At 45.9% G+C, this 26,381-nt stretch overlaps 2 protein-coding genes across 10 annotated transcripts in view; one reads left to right on the top strand and one right to left on the bottom strand.

Annotated features, from left to right (window-relative positions):
* Positions 1–26,381, bottom strand: part of LOC135900247 (phospholipid scramblase 2-like) — a 365,712-nt gene that overhangs the window by 231,369 nt on the left and 107,962 nt on the right. For 3 of the 6 annotated variants that reach the window (XM_070531923.1, XM_070531924.1, XM_070531926.1), the window contains exon 2: positions 22,569–22,674. The exons of 2 other annotated variants lie outside the window; for them this stretch is intronic. In XM_070531923.1, the coding sequence (XP_070388024.1) occupies positions 22,569–22,674 (106 nt within the window). Of the gene's footprint in view, positions 1–22,568; positions 22,675–22,927; positions 23,136–26,381 lie in introns of all 6 variants that reach the window. One more of the 6 variants, XM_070531922.1, reaches the window with a different exon arrangement.
* The window catches only part of LOC135901738 (phospholipid scramblase 2-like), an 81,726-nt gene that overhangs the window by 48,028 nt on the left and 7,317 nt on the right, over positions 1–26,381 (top strand). The window contains exons 1-7 of one of the 4 annotated variants that reach the window (XM_065431561.2): positions 119–209; positions 2,515–2,559; positions 9,106–9,210; positions 9,743–9,817; positions 12,179–12,318; positions 20,216–20,386; positions 24,780–24,938. In XM_065431561.2, the coding sequence (XP_065287633.1) occupies positions 170–209; positions 2,515–2,559; positions 9,106–9,210; positions 9,743–9,817; positions 12,179–12,318; positions 20,216–20,386; positions 24,780–24,938 (735 nt within the window). In that variant the 5' untranslated portion in view covers positions 119–169. Of the gene's footprint in view, positions 1–118; positions 216–2,514; positions 2,560–9,105; positions 9,211–9,742; positions 9,818–12,178; positions 12,319–20,215; positions 20,387–24,779; positions 24,939–26,381 lie in introns of those variants that run through there. The other 3 variants (XM_065431560.2, XM_065431559.2, XM_065431562.2) reach the window with 3 other exon arrangements.

The following is a 26,381-nucleotide window of genomic DNA, read 5'->3' as shown; positions in this document are numbered from 1 at the left end:
CAAGCATAGGCGAAAACGAAACGAACAGTATGGAAAAGTACACAATATATTGACGCAATATCTTTTACAATTTTTCTCGCTGCACGTGACTCTGATTTCAAACTAAGCGACGCATCGCCATCGTGGGCATGCGCCCCGTTCATGACGCTCGAACGAAGAAGAAAGGACGATGAGCGTCAACGGTCCGCCAGCCATGGCTCCGATTCAAGGTAATCGTAAGTACTCGTACTCTACTGGAGAAAACGACTCCTGTAGTTGACCGAGCATCCTTTTCTATGCGTTTGTGAGAGAGCTTTCGTCGATTAAGCTAAACCGTGGTCGCGCTGCAATGCAGCAGCACCGTAGTGCTGCTGCTGCGCACGAGCGCGTCCATGGCTGAACGCAGGCACGATCTCCAACGCCGGGCATTCCCTTTGAATCACTGTCCCATCAAGCCCATCTCATTTAAGTCAATAATGTCGTTTTTGGTGTATACTTAGAGGGTCGCTAAAGCGAAGATGTTTGTCGACCGCCATGCACTTGGTGACCTGAAAAAAATGGAATGTAGCCGATTTCGCGTACTGTAACCAAGGCTGATACGCATCTCCTAAGGTTTGTAAAGGCAGTGTATATTTTTTATGCATCAACGGCAGCATATTTTTGGACATTATTTGCGGTCGGAAAATTCCACTAAACATCGTCAGGATTCTCGCGATCCACCAGATCCGCAGGTGGTGAAAAACATTTGTTTAAACTTTTTGTCCTGGAAAGGTACGGCTTAAACTTGTTTCCCTTTATGCAAGGAACCATAAAGCAGGCGTATGAACTAGCCTGATGAGAAGCTTACCGTCTGATTATGAAATATTAAATAAAATAGGTTGGGACGCATAGAAAGGGACCCAGTCATGTTCTTTCTTTTTTTCATTGCTATTACTCTTATAGAGAGGTCGCACCTACACAGGACGAGCATTTCGCCAACAGGCGGTGTGTATTCTAATGCGTTATAAATGCGGCGCACCCAAAAACGGGTTCCATAGAGGGCACGCATGTGTACTTACATGACCATTTCGATAATGTGAAACTTGTGTTTATATATAGTCTTCATGTCAGCACTGGAGATCTGCCGTCTCAACAGCATTATTATAGAAGGCTGGCTCCCGGGCGAATCATGGAACTCAATAGGGAGTTTTAGTGTAGGGGACGCAAGGCGTAGGGGCCCCTAGTGCTTCGGTGCGTTTGCGTTTGCGTACGCAAGCAGAAACACGTTATAGGTTAGCGGCCCCAAACGCAAGCCGCAGTGAGGTCGCATGCGCTCGCAGCGCCATCAACGTCTGATCTTTGCTTTGTTATCATTTTTTAAAACATGAAATCAAGCATATGAAGTAAAGCACATCAAACTATTCTTATTAAAAGCAGTTAATAGATGGGTTTACAGCGTCCAGTAATCGGGTAAACGCAGGCTGGGGCGTTGGGGCGGAGCCATGAACTAGAGCGGCCTGCATGGTGCTGCCACCTGGTGGCGCAAGGCTCAAACAGACAAAAACAGCTAATATTGCAGTAACCAAGTGTTTTTTGCTTTGCTGCAGGTATAAATTTTTGGCAGCAACACAATTACGCCAGTGCAAAAATTTACACCAGCAGCGAAGTAGAATAGACTTGGTTACAGCAATATTAGCTGCTTTTGTCGATTTGAGATTTGCGCCGCCAGGTGGATGCACCATGCAGGACGCTCCCGTTTATGGATCCGCCCCAACACCTGAACTGCGTTTATCCGAATACCAGACACGCTAAACCTCTCTAATACATATAAGAACGACGTCTGTCGACACTTGGCGAAAGATTTATTAGATTACCTACCCGGTAGCTACGCGTAAGTTCTCCTACACCGCAAGAGTCACGTGGGTAACGTGACCACTTAGGGGCAGCGATGTTTTCTGCCGGCCAAACAACCCAAGGACGCAAGTAGACGTAGCGGTCTGCGCATGCGCAGTGCCGTCGCCCCTAGTTCTTGCGTCCCCTATACTAAAACTCTCTAATGTCGTTGTCATCCCACCGTGATGGTTGAGTGACTGAGACGTCTGTGGTTGAACGTGAGGTAGCGGGTTCGATTGCTATCCAGGAATGTCTCATTCGGATGAGGGTGAAATCAGTTAAAATTTCTTTTAATTTCTTTGTGCGCTCGTTGAAGAAACATAGATAGTCAACATCAAGGCGATTAGTACCACTACTGTATCAGTGTTAGCTTGTGAGATCAGCAGGGTCGTTAAAGCAGGCACTTTTTTTTTACATTTTTCAAAGCTGTTGTTTATATCACCAGCATGGGAATATACTTCTCAGCTACCAGCTCCTAAGAAGACGCGCCCACCCATTCCCTTCTCAAAGATGCATGTTTGTAATTGTTTGTTCATGGCTGATTTATAGATAACCCACCTAATATGGTGTCGTATAGTAGGCAATATTTTTCTCGTCACGGGAAATTCACTGTGTGGTATGATTTCTCGCATTGTTTGACGGCATGTAAATTACTGCACGCAGGGCAAACCGGCGAACTACCGTCTCAGTGGCGAGGACAAGTTGAAGGTGAGCCAGTTCGTCTGATGCAGGCATTGTTTATCGACAAATACACCGTGACAATCCAGCACTTAATGGCGGCTGTTAGGACACATCTAAATGACGGACAGAAGCAAAGAACAAACTTAGCGGCATTCGGATGGAGCACAACTAGCCCACCTTGTTGCGACATGTATGAGTGACTTTATGAGAGAAACCACATAATTAGGAATTCTGTATTTTCTTGTGGTTCTGTAGGAGAACAAGAACAGTTTATACAGATTGCTGCCCTAATCTCTGGAAGTGTGAAAAGGATTCCAAAAACAAAAAGAATACGGCTAGGCTTCACAAAGACTTTCGCTCGGAAGTGGTTATTATTTGGAACTTGCTCTTACGAGCAATCCTTGTGTAAGATACGAGCGTTTTGCGAATACGGGCCGAGAGGTCGAACTGGTAAAATGTTTTGTGAGTGTGCTCAATCAGTGACTGGCCGCCTTTACCAATTTTATGTCCAGCATCAGGATTGGCTGGAATTTGCTATACGACCGATTCTACAGCGTAAAGCTTGTTTTATTCTTCCGAATACGGGTTTTCACGTGCACATTAAGGAGGCATCTGCCAAAGAGGGACACCAGTGTGTGAAATGTAATAATGCAAATAACTAAAACGTAACCTACAAAACCGCAGTATCACCTCAACAGTCCTTCGGCGCCACCACTTGCGGGCCTAGTTCTCCACTTGCAACACATTTGGTTCTCCAGCAAAACGTGCCAAGATAAGGAAAGAAAAGACATATAATCTTTCTCTGTCATTCATTCGTATCGTCTTCTTAATGCCCCACTCATGCGTAATTGACAAAAAGAAAGAAAAGAAGAAGGGTCCGAATACACCGTTATGTCATGGCTTAAACTGCGTTCCATGGAAATAAAAATAAAAACAAGAACAGCGCTATTTGGTGCCACGAGACAAGAAACACATACACACGGCGTCGACTAATGAGCGACCGACCGACTGACTGACTGACAACAGTTGTTAGCCAGCGCCGTGTCTGCGAGAACATAACAATGTTCACTATAATCTTGAACCACCAGTCATTTCTAGCAATAACGCTGTGTGGTTAAATAGTCACTGTGCTACATTTTTTAGGATAAAAAATGTAACATACAGGAGTTATAGTGCAGCAGCTCTTGCTCAAAAATTATAGCGGAAGGCAAAGCACCAAAATTAGCTGATGAGTGTAAAGAGAGAGAAAACTGTGCAGGGGCCGTATTTTACAAGGAGTGAAAATTACTTTTTTTCTAGTTTTTTTGCACTATGATTGTGACTCTCGCGCAGTCAACCCTTCGCTTTTGCCGAGACTGGTCATTCAGGCAGACGGATGATAAGAAATGAGTAGAATTGGATGAAAACACTCCTTGCACAATATGACCTTAAGGACCGGAATGATGAAACGATTCTATTCCAATTATTTTCTTTGCACACTTCGCTAGTACTCTTAGTGGCACTCTGTGTACTCGACCAGGCGGTCGCGAGACGTAGTTGATAAAAAAACTGGCTATGGCTTAGCTAAGGTTAAGCCCAGGATGCGAAGCATATTAGCCTTTATTTTAACGCGAGAGCGTTAAGGAGCTCGTGTCGCAGAAAAGCCGGTGTCGTCGGCGTCGGCTCAGGCGTGCGGCGCTTGCTCAGGCGCACATTTCGTTGTCGCGCCGAACGCTGCGTTGCTCGACGCTCACCGCGTCCGATGCGGGGTGCGTAGTCGCTGCGCTGTAGCAAAGCCACCTAGAAACAGTCTCTGTAGGACGCCGCAACCTTCGCTTCTCATTCCAACGAGCAGCTCTGTCTCCAGGAGGCATCTCACCTCGTGAGTGTCTAGCAGAGGCAAGCGCAGCTGCTTATATACCGCCGCGACGCCGCGAGCGACGGCACGAGTTGGAGCCCCGTTTCTCCTCTGTCGTGACGTCACGGTGTCACGTGGTATTGGAGGCGACACCGCCGCGCCTGAGGAGCTGGGTTGTGCTCTCGTAATATGCTTCGCATAAAATGGCTGTGGCTTAGCTAAGGTTAAGCCCAGGATGCGAAGCATACTAGCCTTTATTTTAGTTGTTGAACCACTGTTTAGCCTGGTGAACTGCTGTTGCTTGGCTATATTTGGTTCGGCTAGACGAAGAAACAACTCATGCGTTACTCTGCTTCGCCTTGAAGAGTGGAACGCGATAGCGTTCCTGTCGACTCGCCAAGGGGTGTAAGACAATGGGCTACGGCGCAGCGACTACGCGCCCCGCATTGGACGCGGTGAGCGTCGAGCAACGCAAAGTTCGGCGCGGCAACGAAATGTGCGCCTGAGCAAGCGACCGCATTCACTAGAGGCGCTTTTGTACCGCTTTGAAGCATCCTACTCGTGGCTCAGTGGTAGCGTCTCCGTCTCACACTCCGGAGACCCTGGTTCGATTCCCACCCAGCCCATCTTGCAAGAGTTGAGCCAACGCCGCCTAGAAACAAGCGCAGCCGCTTATATGAGGGGTTAGAAGACATTCTGACGACTATAAGTACGTGTATGGGTTAGATGTAGACGCAGAGGTTGCAGCTGGCTTTTCAAAAGGGCCGCTTGTATAAAACAGCAGACAGCGCTGGGTTGTGTCGTCATTTGCAATAATAAAGGACGTACATTTTTTTGTGAAAGCATTTGAGATCGCACGTGTGCATTCGCGTAGTATGCTCAGGTGACTATTTATTTATTTATTTATTTATTTCAGAATACTGCAGGCCATTGCTTGGCCCTAGCAGGAATGAATTTACATTGTTACATAACCAAGAGAATAAAATTTATACAATGTTAGCAGCACACATATATCAAAAGAATAAACCAAAAGAATAAAATTGTCCAATATTAGCAGCATACGGATACCAAAAAAATAAAGTTATACAATATTAGCAGCACAAGGATACAAAACATACATATCAGGTAAGTAGACGATGTAACGCATCAGAAAAATTTTGTGAGGAAAAAACAGATGCTGGTAACGAATTCCAATCTTGTACTGTTCGAGTGAAAAAACTGTACTTAAAGCTGCTAGTTTTGGCGAAGATGGGAGCAAGTGAATGCTCATGAACGCTCTGAGTCCTTCTCACTAGAGGACGCTTAATGCACTCTGGAAGCTGGAGCTTATTTTTTCCTGTTAAACTATTGTTCAAGAATATCAATCTATTAATCTTTCTGCGGGTTTCTAGTGTATGAATGTTATTTGAGATCATTAACTGCGAAGGAGAGTCTTCCCTTTTGTATTTTCCGTATATAAACCTAACTGCTTTCCTATTGACTTTTTCAAGGATCATTATATCTTTTTTTGTGTATGGGTCCCGCACTACTGAAGCATATTCAAGTAAAGACCACACACAAGTTTCGTAAGCGAATTTTTTTATGTGTGCAGGGGCAGTTTTTAGCTTTCTTCGTAAAACCCATAGCTTTCGAAATGCAGATGTAGAAATATTAGTAATGTGAGCCGACCATTGTAACTTATTGTCGAGTGTTATGCCTAAATATTTATATTTGTCAACTTCCAAAGTCATGTTGCCGCGAAGAAAGTAGGGAAGCAAAATTGAAGACTTTTTTCTAGTTATACGTAAGAGAACAGTTTTTTCACTATTAAGTACCACAGCCCATTTCAGACACCATTCTTCAATAGCAAAAACTGCTTTTTGAACAGAGATGTGGTCATGTTCGGATGAAATTAGTTTAAACACAACACAGTCGTCTGCAAACAACTTAACAGAGACATCTTTAGGAACAACCGCAACTAAATCATTTACATATATTAAAAACAACAAAGGTCCCAGCACACTTCCCTGAGGAACTCCTGAATGAACATTAACAACACTAGAAGCGGTCTTATTAATTTCCACATATTGCCGTTTGTCTGTAAGGTAGTCTTGAATCCATTGAATAATAAAAAATGGTATACCCATACATTCCATCTTATCGAGAAGTTTGCCATGTGGCACCTTATCGAAGGCCTTGCTAAAATCAAAGAAAACCACGTCCGTTTGCCCGGACATATCAAGCACCCGGCAAATTCATGTACAGACAAAACAGTCTGAGTAACTGTGGATAACCCCTGCCGAAACCCGTGCTGATTATCCGACAAAAGATTATGATCGCTCAGGAACTTTCGTAGGTAACCGGCTACAATATGCTCCAACATCTTACAGCAACTGGATGTTATGGAAACAGGCCGATAATTTGAAACAGACAATCGATCACTTTTTTTATATACGGGAACCACCCGTGCTATTTTCCATTGCGAAGGAATTTATCCGTTTGCTAATGAGAGTTTGAAGATGTCTGTGAGGCAGCCTGATATTTGCTCTGCGTAACGCCTCAAAAATACATTCGGAAGACCATCGGGTCCAGCGGATGTTTTAGTGACCAGTTTCAAGAGCATCGCCAGAACACCCTCACGAGTTACTTCAATGCCATCCTCTGGTGCAGCCACTGCTTTTATTTCATATTCATCTAATTCTGAAAACACCTCGTAGAAATACTGATTAAAATTCTCAGCTATTTCGGCAGCATCAGTGATAATCTTGTCCCTAACTTTTATTTTAGTAAGTGCATCTTTGGGTTTCCTCAAATGATGCCAAAATTTCTGCGGATCAGTCTTTAGAAACTCTGCTAATGTGTGTGTAAAATATTTAGTCCTGGCGCAGCTCACCTTTGATAATAGGTCACGTTTGATTTCTATAAACAGTGGCGTTGACGTTCCCTGCTTCTTAGGATATCTCTTAAATCTACGCTTAATGTGTATAATTTCACGAGTAATCCATGGATGTTTCCGCTTTTTAAGTATTTTTCTGTTTGGAACGTATTTTTTAATGCAATGCCTAAGCACATTAGCGAACCTTTGCCAAGAGCTTTCCACATCACCACATGTAATCCCAATATTTTCTTCAATATAGTCAATAATCACCACATCGTCAGCTCTACTAAACTCCTTAGCTGTAGCGACATCAAGCGCACGTGTTTTTGATTTTTCGACCCAGTTCCTAAGGCCCATCATGCGCGCAAGTTACTGTTTCAGGGCCGACCTTGTGACTATATTCCTTATGCGCCATTTCTGGTGTAGCTATTCCAATAAAACCGCAAGATAGAAAAACCAAGGTGACTTTGTGATTACTGTTTTTCATTGTAGCAACTTAAGATGTTATACTTAAACCTGGTGGTTGCGGCGTCTGAAACGGTGCTATCAGGTTGGGGTGAAATGTGTCTTCGTTTTGCTGTAGTTAGAGAAATGATATGTGCGTGTTGACACTGGTACTCGCACGGACAAATTTCCTCAATTCATACTAGAGCAGCAAACCATGTTTTTGCGTCACTGTGATTTGTGAAATGTTTACTCCTGACTTGCACAATAGAATGCCCGTGCAAGCTTGTAGCGAGACAAAGCAAAATATGCCTGTTTCCGCTATATACCAGATTGATTTCATCGTATTCAATCAATTCCTTTAATTGTAACTGTTACAAACCACATATTCTATTGCCATAAGAAACAATAAATTGTCTAGGAAAGAGCGGAGACGTGCTTGCGTACGAGGTCATGAAAGCGTTTTATGTGTGACGGAATGGGAACGCGTATATCATTAACAGCTCTGTAATGTTCCGCAGAGATGAACAAAAGTATTTGCAAAAGTTGCTGCGGTTTTTATTTACTATGCAGGCTGCTGTTGGCGAAAAGTACGATGCACAAAATAACGCAACAGGAAAAACACAGATCGCTCTCTTTTGTGTCTTTCCTATTCCCGTGTTTCATGCTCGGTACTTTGCGCAAGGGCGGCTCGTGTAGTAAACCTAAAAACCAACTTGTCCAAGAACTAGTTCTTCTGGTGATTTGGATATTTGTATGCATTTCATGATGACTGCGAATTTCCTCGGCACTTTCCTTGCTTCTTGAAATGAAAGTACGCTGTTTACTTCGAATAAGCTTTAGTGCCAAGTTCGCGCATGTCCCTTTGATGTACCGTGCTTTTGTCCCGTCTAAGGTGTGCGCTTGTCAAACCTGCAAGCAACACATTTTATTAATCGTTTGTTTCCTTACAATGTTTAGGCCGTTTGAGCAAACCTATGTACATTTGGCTTGTGTACAGTTGTACTTAGTGATTTTTTGCCCTTAGTGCTTTTGCTCTTCTCTCTTTTCTTTCCTTTTTTTTCCCTTACCGTTTCCCACCTGCCCTGCTGCTGCCATTGTAAACGGAACCTGGGGCCAGACAAGCTGCTTCTCCACAGCTTTTTTCCCCTTGTTCTTCCGCCACAACCATGTACCTCCTTGCTTGTAGAAACAAATAAATAAAAATAATAAATAAAATAATGCCTTCGGACATTCTGCACACAATACTCTAGGCTAGTGTATAGACTTCAAATCCACTATACAGTTTACGCATTTTATAGATTTTATCTGTCGATCACCTAAAAATTCTTGTAGTGAAACTTAATCTGCAAAGCCAGAGCGGTTTGCAAGTCGTACGTAAACAGTCTATAGATAGTCTAAATCTATTTTTCTAACATATTTCTGCTTGTACAAGGTGCCGTGCAGGCCCCGCCAGCCCCACCGGTCATTGTCTGCGCACCTGGCCTCGAGTACCTGGCGTGCCTTGATCAAATCATAATACGACAGCTACTGCAAGTAGGTGAGGGACGTGTGACTCTTACGTCACCGACAGCTGCTTTTCTATTAATTCTGACCGGAAGTAGTAACGTGTAATTAAACCGAAGCAGCAACACCACATGCTTGCGGCCGCGGTGAAATTCAGACGATTTCAAAACGTTAAAATAAATAAAACTGCCATGAACGTGGTGTGCGCTGGTTGTATGCCAGTTTTATTCGTTGCGTGTTTGCAGAGAAGATTGATCAACAGCTCACGAAGTATATGGCCGTCTGCAGATCTTCTAGCATCGTGTTTACTGCTGCATGTCACGCAAGATTTACAAACTCATGGCGGCACTCATAAATCGGACAATCGACGGTTCGACTGGTGTTTCCGTCAGAAAGCTGCTCAGAAAGCCAGAAAACTTTACATACTGTTGTAGTAGAGCCTGAAATTTGTGACTGTTTAATTTTGAGAACTGCGCAGTTCTTCAGCCGCTGTGATGGCTATCGGTTTTGAGATCAATAGTTTGGTATCCCATCGAGATTTCTAAGTCAATTTCTTTCTCTCCCAGGCTTTTCTTGCGAAAGACGCAACAGGTACGTGGCGACAAACTCAATGGGACAAATTATCTACAATATGGCTGAATGTGAGTATAGCACACGCATGTCATTCAAGTGGTGCCACCGCTTAGGGCCAACAAACCCCTCTTTGTTTTTAATGGTACAGCCTAAAACAAAAGCTGCATGTAACTTATTAGAAAGTCACATACGGGCAGGTTAGCGTGACACGCTTTGTTGCTGCAACTATACTCTATAATAATGGAAACCGCAAACAATCGCACAAACTTTTTGCGCCCTGACGGCTGCTGAATCTTCCCGTGACAAAAATTATTGCGCTCATGGTTGTAAAAACAATTTTATTGTAAAGGACAGCAGGCCCCAACTAAAGCTGCAACGAAAGGAAACCGTGTATTTCAGAACAGTGCATCAATTCTGACCCGGGTGCGCAAAAGAAGGAACAATAAAAATATTCAACTCGCCCTTATAAGAGCAATCAATGTTAAAGTTGATTTGGTGAAGCTCTCGTGTCATTTGTCACAGCTATGACGTTTAATCGTCACAAAGTCTAATATATTCCGCAGAGACACGCATGTCATGATGACTGTTGACGTTACCGCACTTAGCATTCAAGCAATGCAGCGACACCTCGTGTTGCTTAAAACACACTTATTTTCCATCTGTAGTGGTCGCTCTAAAATATTCGCTGCTTCGATTATATACACGTACTGACGTTGGCCCAGTTTGTTTTGACACCCACTCGCTAGGATCGGCGATGACCACGACCGCGTGACGACGACTTATGACGGCGACACAGTGACAGCTATGGAATGGCCATATGGCATGACGAAGAAAAATGACGTCGATAGAACTGCGGAGGCGGTGGTACCACTTTGGCATGACGACTGTGGATGGCGATTCTGAAATGATGAAGATGGTATAACAATGAAAATGTGATCGCGTCTGCGAGAGGACAATGAGATGAAGAGTTTATGGTGATGGGGGCGTGACGAAGGTTGTCTGAAAAGATTCGAATGAATAAGTTAGAATGAAGACGATAGAATGACCACGGCGGCCGGCATCGCTACGACGGTAAGACAAGGAATTCAATGTGTGACAGCATGACACGATGGCGTGGAAATGGCGGCATCATCACGATTGGATGATGACAACATGCTTACGATGGAGTAAAAAGAAAAAAGGAAATATGTTGACTGATTAACAAGGCGGCATGACGACGAAGGCATTAGGGTAATGGTACGGCAATTCTGAGATGACGACGAATACAGGATGACGATGAGATGCCGAATACCATATGACGATCATGGCCTGAGTGCGACTTTGACTACGGCATCGTGACGACTATGTGATAACGAATAAGTGCCAACGACTATCATCACGGCCATGGCATCACAACGGCGGCATCACCACGATTGAATGGCAGCATTATGATGGCGGCGTGATGGCAACAGGCTGATCAACTTGTGTTTGATTAAATTTGAAGAGCAACGTAAAGAGGGTAGACAGATGGACACTAATTGGGTCAAGTAGGCTAAGTAGGCGAATACATTTAAAAACGTTCTTCTTCTCCGAGATAACGATTTGATTGGACCTACTAAGGGCGATGTCGCAGCCATATGGCAGCCATATGTGTGTGCAAAAGATTTTACGGCTCAACTACAAATTTCAACCCACCACTTTCTACTGAATAGCAGTTTAATTATTAATCTCAATTGGTGTTGTCAATGCGAAATTGAAGGCTAGCAGTAGGAATCTCGTACCTGCTTAGCAAAAATCTCGACAAAAGCACTAGTTTCGCTTTAGCTGTTCCGAAGAGGTGTTACCCAATAGGCAAATCTTCTTGCGAATATTTTCTGAAAAGCTTCCTCTCTGTATTGACGGACGAAGTTAACAGAAACGACAATGCGTGTTTGAGAGATATTTTTGCACGGATAATACGAAATAATGCTTCTGTCAGTATCTTTGCGAGGTGGCTAGGAATTATTTGTGCTTGCTCTCATTTCTGCGCTTGTAACATCGGCCTAAATGCCGCAAAAAGTAAAAGGACTGAAGTTAGTTTACATAATAATCCTACACTCTTATTTGTAAAGCATGTGATGCCTACGCCTTCTAGTATTTAAAAATAAGAGGTGAGATATATTTGATGCAATGTATTTTAAAGAAATGTTTTGTTTAAAAAAAGGAAGCCACATCTACAGGCGGGGCAAAAGCGCAGGGTTGTAAAAGAAGTCTTCATGATGGTGTGTGCAACATTTGCACGAAACCTCTTTTTTTTTTCTTCTGCGTTCGCCATAGTAGGCAAGGTTCACATCAGAGTTGGTGGAAAAGCTGTTTGTTTCTTGAATTTCGCTCAATCTCTAATTCCACCTTTTTGTGGTGCTTTGTCACTTGCTGATTGTTATCCAAATTATTTTTTTCTCGTTGCGCAGATTCTGAGCGTTGTGCACGGTTTCATTACGGGCAGGTGCGTAGCTTCGAGATGGACGTCTTGGACTACAGGAACGCCGTCGTGATGCATTTCGTGCGGCCCCTGAGATGCATGAGGCCGTGCTGTGGTTGCCGCGGCCAAGTGAGCATAGGTTCTCTTTTGGCTTTTGAATTGAAGATCGTAAGGATCTCTAGAATATTTGAGAGTTTTGAGTCTACCGTTTTTACTGCAGAAGCTAGGTTTATCGAGATCGCCCGCAGACTATTTTTAACGGATGCAACGAATATGACGTCAAGGCCCGAGATGGCGGCGCCTGGCCTTCCCAGTCCTGGTTTTTAGCGCGAAGTAGTCTTTGCGACCTTTAATCACTATGCACCGACAAACCATCCATATGACCTAAATGTCATCACAAGAATGAAGTGCATGTCATGGAATGAATGCCATAAATCGGTAGCCAAGTCTTTAATTTAGTAAGCATTTTTATGCCCAGATAATGAGGAAACCTGTCCGTTGATCTGTCCATCCGTCACCTAAGACGGGATCGCCTCCGTAGTAAGGCCCGCGCGTCTCGCATAAGCGCCAAGTGTGTGGCCAGAACTGAGCGTGCACGAAGCTATCCGCACTCGCCTCACTCTGTCCCCATCGCAGGTCGCTATCGAGATTATGGCTTGCGCACCTTCCCATGCGGCGGCAAGGACACAGCGCACAGCCGCTGCCGGTGTATGGTTGATCACGGTCGGTAATGGTTCTACGCAGATGGATAAGGCACTAAACAGCGATAACTGTTTATGACGATGGCAACCTCATGAGCGCACCTGGCGCCGCAACCGGCAGTAGTTTGCTTTCGTCATCAATTCAGCTTGCAACGCTGTCGGCAGCTTTTCCTGTCGTGGGAGCGCTGCGTTTATACTGGTTGGATCAAGTTTCATAACATTGATCATGACACCGGGCTGCGTGGAGATGACCAAATGGCGCAATGTTTACGCGTACTTAGAGAACTCCCAGACAAGTTTGTGCGGGATTTTTTTCTATATGCTTTAACCTTCTACCCATTCTAAATGCGCAAGTATTTTAATGCCTATCCAGCAAGGAAACCCGTCCGTCAGTCCGTCACGTAAGACGAGATCGCTTTCAAGATAGGGCCTGCAGCAGTGACCAGATTCATAGGCTTGCTGCGTCTCGTTTCAACGTGAAGGGACAATAAGACAGCATCGTCGTCGTCTTCGTCGTCGTCGTCGTCGGCGTCGCCGTCGTCGTCATCATCATCATCATCATCATCATCATCATCATCATCATCATCAGTCTGGTTACGCCCACTGCAGGGCAAAGGCCTCTCCCATATTTCTCAAACTACCCCGGCCATGTACTAATTATGGCCATGTTGTCCCTGCAAACTTTTTAATCTCATCCGCCCACCTAACTTTCTGCCGCCCCCTTGCTACGCTTCTCTTCCCTTGGAATCCAGTCCGTAAACCTTAATGATCATCGGTTATCTTCCCTCCTCATTACATGTCCTGCACATGCTTGTTTCATTTTCTTGATTTCAACTAAGATGTCATTATTTCGTTGTTTACGCTGTGTTCTCTCTGAGAACACAGTGTAAATGACGCTATAAGCATTCGGCGTACTTAGTTCCCGTCGTAGATTCCTTTCAATCCGCGCGACCGCGCCATACGCAGTCGCCGCCCTAACACGGTTGATCATGGTTGATAATGGTTCGCATCGAGTGGAGGAAGCCTCATCGACCACGTCCACGCACGACGTCAACCAAACGGGACACTGTTGAATAACTTTACGTACTACATCACGCATCGGCTATTGCCAACCTTCCACGAAGAAGCGGCATGATCCAAACGTAACATCCAATTTGAAGGTAAAAAACTGTGGATCCGCAACATTCACATGGAGACGGATTACGATTGAAGCTGTTTCGGCTAATACATGGGCTGCATACATTAAGAAATCATAATTTTTTTTTAATGCGGCACTACACTACGTCGACACAAGTGCCCCCGCGGTCACCACACCTCCCATGCATCGGCGGCAACCGCTGCTGCCCTCTCCCTTGCCCTCCCCACTCCCCCTTTGGAACGCATGCGGGGGATGCACATGTGGCCTAGTAGAAAACAGTTTTTCTGTAAAAGAAATTCAGCAACAAGAACCAAAACAGACATTGTACATAATAAATGTTGTATATATTTGCTTCACTTATAAAATCTCTCACGTCATTTCATCCTACATGCGCATCCTCTTTGAGTTGTGTATAACATGAGTGAACGTTGCAACTACACGCCTCTCCTTCGACGACTCATGCTGATTTAAGTTATCATTTCGGTGTTACAACCACCATTCTCTGTTTCCAAGATTCTTCCGTGGTGTTTCTCGCAGTTATACCAAACCCAGCAGCAGACGACGATGAAACAGCAGGTTATAAGTAGCAAATGCCTACGCATCATTTAGATAACTCCCACAGGAAATTCTGCGTGTAGTTTTTCTTTGTTACTTGTTCATTGTATAACCACTCCCCTCTGCAATTCCTTCCGCACTGGGAGTACACAAAATAAATAAATAAACTGCCCGATTTCCCATGTACATCAAGGCATGACGTTAATTACAAGGCTTGCGTGAGCAAGTCACGCACGCATGTCTCGTCAAACAGATCCAGGCATATATCCAGGTAAAGAAACGATAATGCCATCGACTCACGTTGTTTATGCCATTCATGACACTCAATTCGCGGCATTTATGTCATGTCATTCATGTGATACATGTACCTAATGTCATACATATCCTGACAAGTAACTTGTTCAAAATGAACCTGACTTGAATGTCAAAACATGCATGTCATGAATGTAACGCCATAAATGGGACTGCAAGCCAGTAGTGGATTTTGACATGACAGGCATTATCTGGATATGCATGTCATGACAAGCATGTGTGACATGAATGGGATGTCGTGACATGCATGTCGCAACAGGATTGGCAAGAATGCCGTGAATACACATCATGACATGTCTATGTAAATCCATGACGCGATTTCCATGAATGACAGGACATGCATGACAATAATGACAAATTCATGAAATGCATGCAAGTATGCACGGCATGGCATTATTACCATAAGAAGTCATTCCCTACCCAGTGGATCATGTTCTCTACCGATTCAGACGACGGCTATATGCTCTTGTTTGTGATGCGACGATGGTCGTTGCATCATCATTGCAGTATAGCGGCCCGACTCTCACCTGCGCTTCTGGCGCTCGAGCCCGGTGGCTTGCGGGAGATCCCGGCATCTCGGAAGGAGGGACAACCGCACTACCGCTCGAAGATAGCGGTGGTGCTATCGGCGCGCTCCGAGAACCATTGAGAAATGTTATCTTTCTTGCCGCTCATTGCTTGGACCTTCCGTTGCACCGGTATCTCGGAAAACCAGCCGCCCCGGGTCGCCTAACGAACGTGACTTTTCCCTGAATTTTGAACTCTTCTTATCGTAGGTCTACGCAAGGTTAGACTTCCTCGGTTTACGCCAAAGCCGTCTACGAAAGCTCTTCGTCGGCACCGACAGGCTTAATATTTAGTCCTATCATATCAGATTCTCGATGGAGTGTGAAACAACCGATAATCCTTCAACGAAGGCAGTGTTACGTTTCGCCTACGACGCGCGGTATAGCCAGCGCGGATGCAACGGACGCCGGGGCATCGTTCAAAGCGGCGGACATTTTGGCGCGTTCGGAGCTGCCGCAACGCATCCCCGCCAAGCGCGTCCAGGCATGTTCAGTGCCACGTGTCTTCGTGTGTGCGTGTGTGTGTGTGTGCCCACGCTTGTCAAAGCGCAGCAGCCGGGGAGAGGAGCTCCCCAAGTGTGAAGCGAGGAGGTCTGACCGGCGCCGGCCCGGCTGATGCGTCACTACACTCGTCTCAACATGTCTCTCAGCTTGTCCATGCCCTGCTGTCACGTGGTCTCGTCCCGTGACGTTCCCTCTTGCCCTCAACTCCGAGAGTATAAGAGCAGCTGCCCCCGGACGCCAGGGGAGAGGCTCCGATTTCTTCTGTTGAGTAACGGGCTCTCCCGTCTCTCCACTTCAGTCGACCTGACCGGCCACTCTTTTGCGATGCTAGAATAAACAAGCTGTTCTGTTAGCAGTCGACTTATGCTTTGCCAGGACCTTCGGATGCTTCCAGTTGTGCCCCAGGCCGCCAGGCCAACGCTACCCTTGGGGCTTGCGACCCATTTGCAACAACTCGTGCCAGCGGTGCAGTTGCAACAATGGGTGTCAGCACTGAGGTTCCAACAGCAGTCAGACGGAAACGTCGAAAGGCCATGGCTTGAACGACCACCACGCAGCCGCCATACACCATCAAGCCACCTGTCGCAGCCCAGGTGTGTAAGCCGCCAGCACAATCTTCTTCCAAAACCTAACAAAATACCACGAACATTTCTCCTAAAGCCCCCATGCCCCCAAACTGCCAAACACAAGCACACACACACGAATCAAGGAAATCATGTAATTCGACTAATACGGAACTACGAAACGGAAACGCTACCATATGCACAGTGATGCAGTAGCTGCGCTCTCAACTAGTTCAGCAAAGCACCGCCTCTCCCTTTAATCCAGCCCTTAAGAAGACCCCTAGAACATGTGCACCCATCTCCCAACTCATCAACCCACCCACCGCCCCAGCCAACATGGCACAGCAAGCCAGCAAGAATGAGGTAGAAGTGTCGTCTGCTTGCTCAGACACCGCCTTTAGAATCAAATCAACCCCCGCAGGGGTGTCTGCGTAAACAGGCGTTTGGTCCGTTGACACCCCATGAACCCGAGCATACAAGGGTTGGCCTCTCCCGTATGTATCCGTGTGTGGCTTAGCCGTGTCAGCGGAAAGGGGTATCCTGGGGGTTGAGCAGATGTCGGGTGTTCGGACCTTTGTAAGTGTAAGTGTTCGGCAACACACTTCTTCGACCTGTACTTCACATAAACGGTACGTGCAGACTGACGCACCTGGGGGAAATCGGCAGTCGCCTTTTGCTGTCCTCCTCCCCGATCTTCGTCTTTCTCGCCTTTTTCATCGTTCCCGTTTTCTCTTCATTTCTCCTCACTTCCGTATTCTGGGCGGCAAGCGCTAACCTGGTGTAATTATCCAACCTAAGGGATTTTGTGTTATGTTATAGTGGCGATGCATGGCTGGCGTCTGCAGGCTTCCAATCTTGTAGCGTGGCCTTGTTGGGCTCGGTGGTGGGTGGCCACCATCGCTGCCGAATTTTCCCATTTTTATGGCAGAAGCTTTTCCCCCGTTGCCTGATCGCTCCCTGAGAAGGGGGCGCACCGATGAACAATTCAACTTCTTTATGCAACCGAAAGTGTCTTTTCCTAAATACCACGCTGTCCACAGTCAGCACGAAATGAAGGCAGTCCGAATGATATCACCATTTCTTGTAGCCAAATCTCTCGCCGAAGCACTAGACCCAGGTTGTAAAGTGACGAAAACGGGCAGTGGCGATCTTCTGCTCGAAGTTCACGACAAGCCACAATACGACTAACTCTCAAAACTTGTACCGTTTGTGGACATTCCCGTTTCTGTTGGACCACACAGGTCGATGAACACAGTTCGCGGTGTCATCTCGGAAGATGACCTTCTCGAACTTACCGAAAGTGAATTACTATATAGAAGGATGGCAAGAACAGAACGTCGTCAAAGTACAAAGGATAAAAATAAGGCGAGATGACAAAGAAATACCAACTAGGCATGTAATCATCACTTTTGGAACTAGCAACTTACTAGACTCAATAGAAACAATGTACTGCAAACTCCGTGTAAGGCTATATTCCTAACCCACGCCGATGCTTCAAATGTCAGCGGTTCGGGCACGGTTCGCAAAGCTGCTGAGGGCGCAATACTAGTGCAAAATGTGCATGAAACGAGCACTCGTCCGACACTTGCACTTCCACCGCCCGTTGCGCTAGCTGTTAAGGGGAACATGCCGGGTACTCCCGTTCTTGGTGATCTTGGGAAAAAAAAAATCGAAATCAATGTCAAACTGAACCTTTCCTTCGAAGAAGAGCGCAAACACTTCTGCCGGGGTGTAGCGCTACATCCTTCTGCGGCCACGCAAGTCACACGAAGTGTGACAGCGGTCACGCCATCAGGCAGCCTCGCCCCCCTTTCCCCAGGTGGAACAGCCAACGCTGTACCGGCCCCCGCAAAGGAGTACCTGCAGACCCTCGGGCCTCTTTGACCCAGGGCCACTGCGCGAGCAGATCGGCCCAAAATTCCCGCGAAAGTGCCCGCCGCGCATGCAGTATCCACCGCCTCAGACGAAGTGATGGATACGAGCACAAATCCGGTGTCTCAGAAGCCCAAGCATTCAGCATTCCATTCTTACCAACCCCAAGGCTGTAAAACGCGGAAAGCAGATGTATAATCACATCCATGCTTTGCTTTGGAATTGATTGCCGCCATTGAAATAGATTGTCTGCACTCTCAACCTGTCGGGATACCTATGCTGCCACCCGCGTTATTTGCCACGATGAGACTCCCGCATCAGCTCGACTCCATACCGGGCATACATCACACTATGCATGTAGACGGTGTCACGATCTGGACGACGAAGGGATCAGTGGGCTTCCAACAAGATGCATTCCAGCAAGCAGTTGACGTTGCTGATCCATACGCCTAACAGTGAGTTCTCCAATGCCTACAAGACAAGTCGCAACTTCTAGGCCTACGACGCAAGACGTAGTCTGGCGACCGCGTAAACCCCTCCGAAATCAACCTCACCCTCGCAGGACATCCCATTCCTGAGGGTAGACAAATTAGCATCATTGTACTCTACTTCCAGTGGGATGGCGGCAGTGCTATAACCCTCCAACGCCTCACCATCACAACATCTCAAGTCCTGAGGATGGCTGAGAGTATAACTTCCCGGCCTCAACGAGGAAGAAGTACTTCACCTTATTCATGTCATCGTCGTTTGCCGCGTGGTCTATGCCGCCCTCTACCTCCCTCTTACTCAGGCGAGCTGGACAATGTTGGCGTGTTTCTCAGGAAAGCGTACAATCAAGTCTTGTGTATCGCCCCGGAACAGCAATCCTCCAAATAGAATACCTTGACATACGCACGATTGTTCGGGAAATCGTCGAGGGCCATCTGACAAGCGAGCACGAACGCCTTGACCTAACGTCAGCAGGCCGCACCGTCTTCAACTACCAAGGATACCCCACTGCCACATCTGGCCACGTGGTTACCCACCAGCTTACGTCGACAAGTGCAAATGCATTCAAGTCGCTCCTGTGCCGCGGAAAATGCACCCGGACCATCCCAACCACCAATATCAGGATAGAGCCAGAGCGCTTAAGAATCCTTACGGTACCACTGCCGAGTACTCCGTAAACTGTTCGCATGGCAGTAAGCGGCCGTATCGTCAGTGGTAATCTAACATCATCCGAAATTTAGTTAGTTCCTATCTAAATAATTACGTCAAAACAGCGGTTGTATTTTCTGCTCGGTGTAAGAAGAGACTAAGCGATGGCCGATTTTTACCGTTTATTTCTCGCTGTCACGACGGAGAGCGAGTACCACGGGAGAGTCAAGGTCGTAGCGGGCAGATTGGTCACGGCGATGTGATGCAAAACATTGTATCGGAAGGGCGTTCCTTCAAACTTGTAACAGGGCTCGCTGAGCTCCGCGCATGCGTACTTGTGGCAACAAGCATACCATAGTGTACTGCTGAAACTGTCAATTAGCTTGACATGCGATTTTGGCCGCAATTGCTGCCGTGATAAAGCCTCCTCATTCAAGCGTTAATAATAAAAATAATCCGAAAAGAACAGCAAGATCAAAAAAACTTTCACGTAAATAGGATGTGCATAATTCGGCTACGTAGTGTTTGCGTTAGAAAGTTCGGTTTCCTACTGTCACTGCGATAGAAGGTATTAGGTCACTTGTTTATTTCTAAATTCCATTCAGCCAAACAGTGGAAGGCGGGCACATAATCTTCATTTTTACGCAACCTTCATCTTTCTCTCGACATTTTTTTCAGGAAATGGAAGTTCAAGCACCTCCAGGAAACGTCATCGCAATGATACGTCATGAGTCCTCCATGTGCGATACGAAGTTCTCAGTTAACGACCGCAATAGCAGAAGCGTGCTGGACATAGTAGGACCAGCCTGCCAAACCGGTGTAGCTTGTGGTGGGATAGTCGAGTTTAAGGCAAGTGAAGTCACCATCGTATTTAGAATGCACCTTAGCCAGACATCACCTGAGGAACAAGAACATGAAACTGATCAAATTAATTTTATTTCGTTAGCTAAGTGGGGGGAAAACAGATGTCAGTAGTCGTAACACGCTGATAAGAGCTACAAAGTATAGGTGGTTTCAGAGGATACAAATTAACATATATATCCTCATTAGTTCTTGAAAATCTTACCGGTGAAACAGCAGCTCCTTACTTATAGAGGTATTCTTAAGCGCATAACAAGGACTTTACTAGTAGATCATTTGACGCACACAAAAAAGCCCCACAATTACACGCACACATGGCGGTGTGTGATTGTATTAGCGATACTTTTTGTGAGCTGTTTTATACACCACGTGTAGGGATTTTTTCCCTTTGAAGTACGAGTAACAAAGGCAACATGCGCCCATAATTTACTCTTCGCCCCCTTCATGAAATGACAAGCTCTGCATTCTACCTTATAGATTGTTATCTGGAATCACAAAGCGCACGTGCTTTCTTTAAAGGGATCCTTTAAAGGGTTAAAGCGAAGCGAGAAATCACGTTTCTCTCAAACGTTTTCATTTGAACACTACCCGCACCTAATTACTCTCGTTTGGGCGTTTTATTTTGTAATATACCAGATTAGCATACGCCGCTGCTATTCGGCAATAGCATACATCAATCAAGAAGCGCATTTCGATCAGTGCAATGCTTCCTGCTGTTATTGTGTATATTTATTGACGCAGTTTATTGTGTATATTTATTGACGCAGTACGCGAAAATGTGCTTTCGAATTCTATTAAGAATTACATATCTCTAGAAGGAAGTCGAGTATCACCTGCTTTCGCTCAACCGTGGAGGCGCGCGGCCACCCTGGTAGGAATTAAAGTGGCCACCTTGCTTATCAGTGTCGTAGCCGTCGGACCTTGCTGATTTCGACTAAGTTTTGAACACTCAACTAGCCTCTAAGCATGCGAAACTTATTCTCAGACTTCACACACGCTTGGTGGCGCGCGCCTACTTCTGATCGCTCCTTGTTAGACGCCTTGGCAGGCTTCGCTTCGTATTCCACTACTGATAGCCATTAGAAATGCGCAAGTGGGATGCGGCTACGTTCCCTCGGTAAACTGGGTACAGGACAAAGTCGGCCCGCACCACGAAACATGGCCAGAATGAAGCATATGAGCGCGAGAGCGAACTTTTTCCCTGTTGTGCACAAAAGAAGCGCTGAGCAAACGAACTACATTTGCATATGACTGTCGTGTGCTACGTGGCGTAGACACAGCGACCGCCGCGGGCTGAGCGCACTGCGGCTGGCCGAAGACAACTGCGCTAGGGGCGTCGCTAGGGGCATCCCCATTGACAGCAAGCTACTATGGTGACACGCAGTTGTAAGCGTTGTGGCCGCATCAATGCAAAGAATCAATGCACATCTTTGAATGGCAGTTGTATGGTGGTGAAACCATCCTATATCTATGCTTAAACTTAACGCTGCACTAATAACAAGCCACATTCTTGATCAGCAGCCGTTGATATCACCATCACCGATCCAATTCGAGCGCTGGGAAGCAGTGTACAGAAAGGGACTTCGCCTGGCAATACGAGTTCCTCAGGCGGCTTCAAACAAGCAGGTTAACAAGGAAGCGGAGTCTTTTACACTCCGTCTGCTCCCTATGGGTGCGCCTCAGAGTTTGGAAACTAAGTACATTTAAAAACGTTTGGTAGAATGGCGTTAAGTCATGGTTGCCATGCTTGTACGTCATTTCAGCGCTATAGACTGTCTTCTTTTTGTCACTTTCTTGCTGTGATAAAAAGAGTTGCCTTCTATATACATAATAAGTGCTTGTGGTACCATTACGTCCCCATTTTATTATTTTGGCACACATCGTAGTGGTGGTTGGGAAAGAGTAATTGGTAGTTTGTAAAGGTATATATAGTGTTCCTCTGACTTCCTTGTCTGATATGTAGTGCTTGAATTTGTTAGACAAAGGGGGTTTACATTGAACTTCATGACAGCCGTGCGGGACCCATAAAATTGATTTTGCATGTTCCCTAGTGTAATTTGATTTTCTGAAAATTCGCAGTGAAAGTGATGTACGCAGCCCGCCTCAGAAAGTGGCTCAGTAAATACCGATAACGTCATGACTAGATAGAAAAAGAAATTCTTCGGCTCACTGTGACAATAAGTGGTGTCCAAATCCACGTCGGAGTGGCACCTCCCTGTAGAATTTTTTCGCAGATCTTGTGGCCAGTGTTGCGCAGGTCGCATGCGGAAGAAGTCCTGTTGGAGCCGGAGATGCGCAATTAGATTTGGACAAGACCTGCACCATCATAGACACCTGCTGAACATCATAAAACTTTTTGGCTACGTTTTCGGTTACTTTTCGCTCACTAAGAAAATTGATCTGCTACTTTTGCTCTAGGTGTTGAGAGCATTTGGCTATTTCTGTTGGGACTACTGGGAACCCAACCGGCTACGTTTCCGTTCAGTTCACTTTTTGAAAACGGGTGGGACGGCCACGTGTTTTGCGTACCCCCGAGGAACTGGCAGCCTTCGATGAGCGGCGGCGTGAACTTGCCCATGAAAGGGCTCGCCATCGGCGTGCCGATCCATACGGTTGAGCTGCCTGAGCCTCTGCAATCCGGCAGCAGCGAGAAGATGGCGAGCGAGGGAGCGGGAGGCCGAAGCACCGTGACGAAGGTCAGGTGCATGCAGGACAAGCTTCGCTTACTTCTGTTTTCCTGTAGGGGAAGGGTTGGTAATTTCTTTACACGTATAACGGCAGCTGTTCTCGTTGATATGATTAAGACTCCACGTAAAGGTCTAGACAACGACGAACGCAGAAATTGAAGCTCAAGATGCGCATTAATTAGGATAAGTTAAAGAGGATCACTTCCTCAGCTGGTGCGTGAAGGTTCGTGCTTACAAGACGTTGTGCGGTAGGGTTGCGTGATTCGCACTCTCCATCATACCATCCACTCTTTTCCGCAAGGGCTGTGGAGATGTTGTTGACGGCTATCACTCATGCGAATGTTCAACCAAAAGTGGTCACAGAATTTTCGAAGTACGTCAGTAAAGTACAAGAGATCTAAGAGCAAAACTGTATTGACCATACGTACTGAGCCTCGAGTAGGAGAGGTGTGCCGCCAATTGTCGGCTACAGTATTGCGAAGAAAATGGCCTCATTTAGTGCACGCCACGCTGAAGTAGATTCTTTGATGAATAAATCTTCCACTAGCGATTAGGTGGCATAGCTAAAAATTAGATGAGAGGGCAACCTATTTCAATCAATAAGACATGCAAAATGGTCAATAAGAACTAACTGGGGCGTTGTTCGGTTTTGAGGAAATAATTTCGAGCGTCATAATCGTCGGACGACGAATACCCGTGAGCTCTTGAGCAGCAGCACCATTTCTGTATTAGAGCCACCAAAACAGTGATACACATGTACGTAAATCGCACGCACGCACGCACGCACGCACGCACGCACGCACGCACACACACACACACACACACACACACACACACACACACACACACACACACACACACACACACACACACACACACACACACACACACACACACACACACACACACACACACACACACACACACACACACACACACACACACACACACACACACACACACACACACACACACACACACACACACACACACACACACACACACACACACACACACACACACACACACACACACACACACACACACACACACACACACACACACACACACACACACACACACACACACACACACACGAGATCTTTTGCGTCCCTCCAAGGCTACATTCATAGCATATCATCAGATACATTCCGCTTTACGTTTTCTTTGAATGCTTGCGTTGCGTTCCACACATCTACAAAATATCTCCGTGGATTGCTATGACTAAACGAAAGATGGTCGCGATCTACGAGCTCATTTTTTGTGACATCTCTTGAGCCAAGCTGCTTAAAAATATTGTATTAGCTATCTGAAACAACCAGGTATCTTATTTTAGTAATCGATATACTAAACAGTTAACAAATTTCAATTGAGAAAAAAAAAGAAACGTAAATGCAGCGCTAGCTACTGCTGTATAGAAGTGGCTTCCCGTGCCTACAAATAAGCCAAAATATACAAATTTACAAACAGGTAAAAAACAAATAAATAAATAATATTGAGATTTAGTTGCATGCGCCCAAGCAACCTTGATGTCATTCAAGTATGGGCATTGTGTACACAAGAAGTGAGGTATTATGGCGGTGGCAGGGACGAGAAATGTTATTTTAATAGGGAGACAAAATTGCACTTAGACTGCCAAGTTACAGGTATAAGGATGCTCTTTTAGTGTTTCTCTTTTTTATTTCCCCTTGAAGGTGCTCAGCACAAATGGCGTCGTCATAGGCAAGATCACCAAGCTATGGGGTGGGGCCCTCAAGGAGGTTTTCACGACCGCCGACAATTACGCCGTCACATTCCCATTGGACTTGGATGTGCACATCAAGGGCGCTCTCATCGCAGCCACCATTCTCATCGTAAGCAATGGGCTTGATATCGTTTCCAAAGCTGCTTGCCGTCTGGAACGCATTTTGCATGTGTTAACTGTGTGGTCATCGCCCGGCGCCGGCATGCCTGCTTTACGGCGGGCATATGTGCATCGACGATTTCACACGTTCTTCACCAAAAAATTCTGATGTTTACCTGCTCATAGAGATAGAATAGGCAGGTAATGGCGCAAATTTTGGTCTTAAAAGTGAGCTTTAGAATACGTACTGTTCTAGGGCTCTTGGGTGCTATTGTCCTATATTGTGTTGCCTTTATTTCTGTTTAAAAGAAATACTATCCTTTTCTTATTTTACCTATAAAGGATTGGTTAACTTCCTGATAACAATCGTTTCGTATCAGGTGACTGCAGTGATCTCAGCCCTGCTTTGCGTCAGATCATCATTTGAAGGCATTTAAGGGTTTCAGTTCGCCGTTTTTCATCAGGACGCGGGAATCATTGTCGCCATTATCAAAATTTGCACGGGGTACGCATTGTTCTGCATACTCGTCGCGCATTGAAAGCAAAATACTCAGCAGATCCCATGTCACAAGGCTTGCCGACGGTAATGTGTTTAGCAATAAATCAGTCTAGCGGTACAACGTACTGCCACTGTACGAGGCGTATCCTGCAGCAGAATTCCTCTACTGTGCTTCCCCGATAACACACGGCGCCGTCTAGCGCCACTACCTCGAAGCCTGTGCGATGTAGCCTCCAAAATGCATGGCACGCAGGTGCGTGTAAACGCTGAGAAACGCGTCATGCGGCAACGGGGCTCCTGTATCGTGCTTCTTGCTGGACACGCTGTGCCATCTAGCGACACTCCTTGATGGCACAGCGTGGCCTCTGAGATGAGAGGCGTGGCGTGGCGGCGCCTGTGAACGCTTAGAACTATTAATTTGCGTGCCGCACACTAAATGGGCCGCACTAAGTGACACAAATTGTCTAGAGGCTCACACATGAGCGGCTCATACCCGGTTCACTCATGACGCGGCTCGCTAAAGCGTTGGCGTAAAAGCCGTTCATTATAAAGTGGCACACGCCGAGTGAATTTTTGGTGCAGCCTGCGAAGCCATCGGGCTGCTGTCCTTTAAGGACCCGTGTTGCGTGCGTTCAATTTCGTTAAGCATGGGAGAAATTGAACTCTTTCGTTACAGCCAGAAAGTGCTAGATTTTTTATAAGTCTCGTAAAAGATTATTTATTGCAACAGATAATGTTCCAGCACAAATTGCAGCATAGTATATTGTACGTAATGAAATGCTCTTTCCAAAAACATACGTTTCCAAAGAAAAAAAGTTATTAGGTAAAATACTAAAATCTCGAAAGCGTCATTTTTGCTGCGAGTTGATGAAAACAAAATTTAAAAGAGTCATGATATTGTTACGTAGGAAGACGCAGACGAAAAGCTATATACTAGTATATTTAGAACGAAAT

This window comes from Dermacentor albipictus, chromosome 1 (genome assembly GCF_038994185.2).
Source record: "Dermacentor albipictus isolate Rhodes 1998 colony chromosome 1, USDA_Dalb.pri_finalv2, whole genome shotgun sequence".
NCBI lineage: Eukaryota > Metazoa > Arthropoda > Arachnida > Ixodida > Ixodidae > Dermacentor > Dermacentor albipictus.
Note: the sequence above shows the minus strand (reverse complement) of the source record. Positions and strands in the feature narration are given on the sequence as shown.